A 6,394-nucleotide genomic window follows, 5' to 3' on the forward strand; every position below is an offset into this window, starting at 1 on the left:
TGAGTCATCACTTTGAACGTGATTTCTTGTTACTCTGTTTTTCAACTAAAATACGACCAACCTTAGTATCAATGAATTGTGAGCTGGACTGTTATGTCAAATTGATTGTTAGATCGAATTTGACTGTCCAGGCTCTGATACCAATTGTTAGGATCGGAGGCTGTCATGATTGTTTTTGTTTGTATAAAATGAACATTCAAAATATATATGAAATTATGTAAAGTGCAGCGGAAATGGATACAAACTTTGTAAACACAACCAAAGAGAGAAATAGTTTGATAAACAAATGATTTTCATTAAGTTGAATGATTGAGATACAAAGTAAATGTTTACAGCATGTTTACGGAACTAAGCTCCCCCTCAGCCTGATACCCCAAAGTTGGTTGCACAATATGGAAGGATTGAATTGAGGAGAAGAACTCACTCAAAACGATCAAATGTAACAGTACAGAGTACCGCTCCATTTATAGGCAAACCAAACCACTGAAGCATCTTAGCTGACGTCACCATGATAGTGACATCTAACAAACTAACAACCTATATACACTATTCTAAACAAACTACTGACATGCAACATCTTATTATCAGTACAATTCAAGACAAGAGATAACAACTGCTTCACGTTCCACTGTTGTAGCTTGAGCGCTGATGTTGAACTTCAGTGCTTTCTTCAAAGGTGATCAGTCTTTGAGTGGGCAGTGCTTGTGTCTTCAACAGTACTTAGGAAACAACAGTAGATAGAGCAACAGTGTTTGTCTTCAGCAGTCTTTAGAGTTTCATCAGTGTTTGATTCATCAGTTGTTGTAATGAGCAGTACTTAAGATCCATCAGCTGTTAGAATACCACTGTCAAGGGAAAGCAAAGAGTAAACTGCTGCTTATTGTAGTCCTCTGATGTGATCCGGTTTTGGCTTTACATTATCTGTTCCTCTGGTAGGGTTCAATCCCAACATACTTTCAATTTTGGTCCTTTATAGTTTTCATTTTACGCAAATTTTTCGCTTTATGCTTCGTTATGAATTTTGTGACTTAAAACATCGCAACGTGCGTCTATGGTTTAGCATTTTTCACGTTTCGTTCTAAACTTTGCGAGTTAACACAACGCAGCGTGCATGTGTGGATGAACGTTTTTACATCGTCTATTTTTTTCCCGTTTGACAGGTTCAACATAACGTGCGCGTCCTAAATCGACTTAGTTATAACTAAAGAATCACCGCCGCAAATGCGGCGGGTCAGTAATTCTAGTTAGGTTTACATTTCAACTTGCGTTCCTTGAAAATTGAAAACAAAACATAAAAATAAACTAACGAATTCCAAAATAAAATACTTTAGGAAAACGATGCACTGTCTGATTATTGGGTTTACATCTCCACTTGCGTACCTTGAAAAGTTGAAAACAAAACATAAAAATAAACTAACGAAACTCGATATGCATATACACATAAATGGTTAGTTTTTCTTACTTTATCCAACACATAATTACTAACACGTGAAAAAAAAAAAAAAACAATGTTATTGTGCCAGGTCATCAAGAACCCTAGTTAGTGCTTCTTGGAAGCTTGTTCTGTTCCAATATTCACCCTACATAAAAAAAAAGATATTGTTAATCAATAATAATTTTGAGCAAATAACTTTCTTTTACAAAGGAACTATCCATCGGACTTGTATAGTAAATCAGTTATTTCATTTTTATTGAAACAAAATATATATAATAAACGTAAAGCAAAATAGGAATTAGTTAGGACATAATTTTTCATATCATTTATTCTAAAGAATGTATTTTTTTTCTATAATAAAGTTATAAGGAAAAACGATATATGATGTTGCAAAAAGCATTCTATCCTTTGAACTTGTATTCACATATTTGAATTGTTCTTGCTTTTGGTATTTCATGTTACAAAATATATATATATATATATATATATTTTTTTTGTAAAATGTTTCTAGAAAATTTACTATTGTCGAATTATTAATTCTTATCATTATTTTTAACTGTAAGACCATGTGTAGTGGTAAATTGTTATAATGCCCTCACCATAGGGCATTATTCGATACGTGTCTTACCAGTCAGTATGGAGCATTATAGCATAAAGTGGTGTAGTGGGGCATTATTCCAATAACGCCCATGCAATCATTTCCCAAATATTATTTTTTTTAACTTTAAATACTTCATTAAATTTAAAAAAAAATACAATACTAGAAATAAAAAAATTAAAATCCGATTAAATTAAAAAAAAAACACTAGTTTTCGTTTTTTCTAATTTCATTTCACATAATTTTTAAAAAAAGAATTCAAAAGTTATCTCCATCTTTAAAACCATATCTAAACTACAGGGACCAAAGTTGTCAAAACTAAACCTTTTAAACCCCATCTTCTTCTTTATAATAAAACGGCTACAGGGACCAAAGTTGCAGGTTTTCCGGCAACATTTTCCGGCTAACCACACAGCCAATTCCGGCACAATCGTCTCCTTCCGGCACCATTTCCAGGTGTCACCATCTGATTAGATGGTGAAATGGGTGCACAGCGTTATAAATAAAACGCCAAACTCATTTTTTTTCAAATAAAAAACGCCCCAAAACGCCTAGCGTAGTGAGGGGCCGGGCGTTTTCCGGCGTTTTCGGGCGGTATCAGGGGGGAACACGCCTCAGTACGCTTGGTCTAACGCTATGCATGTGCAATAAACGGTTAATATCTTGTCGCCAATATTTATTTCAGATAATTGGTGTTATTCTTAAGATTGAAGTATCATACAAAATCTTTAGTTTAATTAATAGTTAATCGTGTTTTTAAATCTAATGAGTACAAATAGAAATACCAATATGTATTGTAATCAGAAGAAGCTTCTTAGATGGCGTATGATGAAGTTAAAATCATAAGTATTGAACGATATATATATATATATATATATATATATATATATATATATATAGAAAGGTTAACATACTTCACGTCTTATCATACTTCACGTAGGAGACAATGGTAACCGTTGGATCAGGGGTATAATGACGCATGGAACATATAATCACGCATGGGACCACATAATCACGCATGTGACCACATAATCACGCATGGGATCCAAAATCACGCACGTTATTTTGATCAAAAAAATAATTACGCATGTTATATATTTCGTGAAGTACGTTAATGTACGTTAAGGCGTGAAGTACATTATACTTTCTCTTATAAATTGTCACAACATTCATTAATATTATATATGTTCAATCTTCAATATTGCTTATATTTTGTATGTTTTACAAGAATGATTGATATGTTTGCTTTGAAAATTTACCTGAATTATCAATCTCAGAACAACCTGATTCATGATAACTTGTGTCTCCAACGTTCGTGTCCCAGCGTCTATTGACATTACAGTTACATTCTCGACTTGATTCATGAACTCCAATACCCGAACCACCAAATCGCTAATTATCAAATTCCCACTTACATTCACCTCCAAGTTAACATTTCGTGAGTCCAAAGTTGATTCATTGAAATCGATGATTCGAACGTTTAGTCTCTCATCGGAAAAGCCACCAAAATCTTGGTTAAGTATTTGTTTCCTTGAATGCTCAGCCTCCAAAATCTTGTTTCTTTTATTAAGCTCCTCAACTTGAGATTTCAAAGAAACTATGTACTCCTTTATGTTTGATAACACCGATGACTTATCCTTCTAAAAAGAATATTTAATCTTCAAATAATGAACAAGTATTTAATTTGTAAAGCCAAACTAATAAAACCAAGTTTATATAATTTAAAGTTTTGTAAACTTTCTCGAAGTAGAAAGGATTAAAGAAGATTGTCTTCTTTTAGAAGATTAAAGTTCACAATTTTATTATGTAGAAACAAAACATTGCTAGGGTTTCTATGTTTTTAGTGAGACAAATGGCTATACATGTGGAGCTAAATTAGGGTTTATTAATTTCACCGCTTCATGGGTATATGGTGGGATATGAAATGGCATGGATATATACGAGTTTGAGTATTGTTTACTTCACGTCTATAGAATAACAAACAAATGTAACTTTAAAGTTACATACCTTGGACCCTGGAGGAAGTAGTGATCTCAAAGCTTGAAAGTTTTCATTAAGTTTTTCTCGTCTTTTTCGCTCTGATATCATGTGTTGAAGTTGATTGCTTGTTGATCGGGTTGTATGGATCATTAGATCTTCTTGTTGGTCTCGCACTTCACGAAGATTTTTATAGAATAAATGTAGTCTCCTCTTGAGATTTTGTCGATTGTGAACTCGTTTAGGTCCTAAATATGGTTGATATCTCTTAAATACGCTAGCAGCTTGCAAAGCTTGAAGCTGGTGTGAGGAAGGAGGAGGAGGAGGAGGAGAAATGACTGCAAGAATTGCTCTTGTGATTGCAGCTTCTTCATGTTCCCTTGAAGGTATCAATTGATTAGCTCTAAATTGAATTAGAGCTTGTTGAAGAGGATCTTTTGATCCCATTGTTGAAAAAGATGGTGTTTGATTTGGCATTTGCTGATTTGAAAATGGTTCATTGAAACAAGATATTTCTGGCATATAAGAAGATGTATGAAGCATGTTGAAGAGAAAAGGCGGACAATCTACGTTGTTTTCCATTGACAATGATCTTAAAGATGATGATGAAGATGAAGGTCTAGCTTGATCAAGTGGTTGGGGAAGCACTTCTTGTGGGAAATCACCAGGAAACAACTTCTTTAACTCGAATTCATCGTTAACCTACATTCAAACCCATGAAATTATAAAAGATTAAGAAAACTGATTACAAAGAACAAATTATTTCACCACCATTAAGCACCCCCACCAACCAGTCCCAAGTCCCACACGAGATGTGTAAATCATTGTGTCATATGGTAGGTGGGTGGCAGTGGCGGATCCAGAACGATTTAGTTAGGGGGTCATCATAAGCTTGTATTCTATGATGGTTCAAATTAAGTGGTCCATCTCTAAGTTTGTTTTTCAAAAACTCAAAATTTATAAATAAAAATTCAAAAAGTTCCGGTGACCGAAGGGTCAACGGACCCTCTTGACCCCCTTCTGGTTCCGGCCCTGGTGGGTGGTGCTTAGGTTTGAACCTGAAACCTCTACGTGACTACAACATATTCCCACATCCTTAGAAGTGAATAAGAAAACAAAAGTAAATAATGTGTAAAAAAGGAATTAGATTTCTAACTTGGGATGAGCCATTGGACATGCCAAGTTCAATCTCTCCATTCTTGCACCCCATAAAAATTGCGGTCTGTCATGGAAGTTTATCATCAATGTTTGGGTGATCAAGCAATTAACGGAAACAAATCGTTCGGTTAAGTGTTAGCCCATTTCATTTCTTTTTTAGGGTGTATTTTTTAGGTTGATCCGAGCTTTTACTCTTTCGAAATCTTGATGGAAGAACAAATGATAGCATTAGCACTTTTAGGTGAAAATCTATGATGAAAACGAAACTAAACGGGCAAAAAAGGTCGAATCCTGAGTCTAATGTATATCAATTGAATGCTCCATACCTTAATCCCAGCTTCCTGCAAGTAATTCAAATGAAGGTTACATGTAGCTTCAACTCTTGCATGCATGAATCAAGAAATTACATTTTTTTTCTGAAAGTATGCAATTATATTGTACTTACTTGATAAAACTGTAGTTGTGCTGAACTTGATGCCATTTCTAAAAGCTCCAACCCTGTATGCTCCGTGTATGCAAGATTGTGCATGAATGCAAACCCTGGAACTCGCTCTCTATATTGAAAACATATAACTAAGTTCAAATAATACTAATTATAGAAAAAATATTGGAGTTTTGTTGTTCTTACCCACTGTAATTATCCATCAAGAACACTGACTTCTTATAGTCAAGAAAAGATCTCATGGCAAGACTCACAGATGGTGAGTTTGCTTGATTGTTTTCCTCTTTGTAAACTCCATCAATGAAGATCAAGCAACTGTGATGATTTTTTCATGGATATAAGAAGGATTAAGCATCAGGCACATGTGTGAGTGTGTGTGTGTGTGTGTGTATGCATATATAAAGAGAATCAAAGTAGAGTGAGAGATGTACTTGGAATGATGGGGAAAGTGAGACCAAAGGCAAATGTAAGTGAAACCGCAAGATTGGATGATTTTTCGAAGCAAAGTAGATCTTTCGGCTTCTTCAAGATTGAAAATGGAGTCCATTTTCAAAGAAGTATCTTTACAGAAATGTTATTGTACTCTTTACGAATTGGTGTGCATGTGTGAGTATATATGTGATGGAATAAGAATGGTCAGTGGTGAATTTGTCATATGGGAACTCATCCATGGAGCTTCTATGAGGCTTTTTTTCTTCCATGCATGGTCCATTAGTTATGTGAACACATTACAAATTAATCATCTTGACTTAGCAAATCCACACACACTTAAGAGAGAGAGATG

General features: G+C 34.5%; 1 protein-coding gene across 1 annotated transcript; it reads right to left on the bottom strand.

Annotated features, from left to right (window-relative positions):
* Nucleotides 1–3,238: 3,238 nt before the first annotated feature.
* LOC110875164 (putative transcription factor bHLH041) lies at nt 3,239–6,157 on the bottom strand. The gene is made up of 7 exons (XM_022123364.1): nt 6,042–6,157; nt 5,801–5,925; nt 5,614–5,720; nt 5,495–5,509; nt 5,167–5,232; nt 4,041–4,712; nt 3,239–3,673 (listed from the first exon to the last, which is right to left on the bottom strand). Exons 1-7 carry the CDS (start codon nt 6,155–6,157, stop codon nt 3,239–3,241), a joined length of 1,536 nt encoding a protein of 511 aa, XP_021979056.1.
* Between the last annotated feature and the right edge of the window lie 237 nt (nt 6,158–6,394).

The sequence above is a fragment of the Helianthus annuus genome, chromosome 9, assembly GCF_002127325.2.
Source record: "Helianthus annuus cultivar XRQ/B chromosome 9, HanXRQr2.0-SUNRISE, whole genome shotgun sequence".
Taxonomy (NCBI): Eukaryota; Viridiplantae; Streptophyta; class Magnoliopsida; order Asterales; family Asteraceae; genus Helianthus; species Helianthus annuus.

Coding starts and splice junctions, on each gene's coding strand:
- LOC110875164 (XM_022123364.1), bottom strand. CDS start 6,157: ATGGACTCCATTTTCAATCTTGAAGAAGCCGAAAGATCTACTTTGCTT. Junction 5,721..5,800: donor GTTCTTGATGGATAATTACA/GTGGGTAAGAAC, acceptor TTCAATATAGAG/AGCGAGTTCCAGGGTTTGCA. Junction 3,674..4,040: donor TACTTCCTCCAGGGTCCAAG/GTATGTAACTTT, acceptor TATTCTTTTTAG/AAGGATAAGTCATCGGTGTT.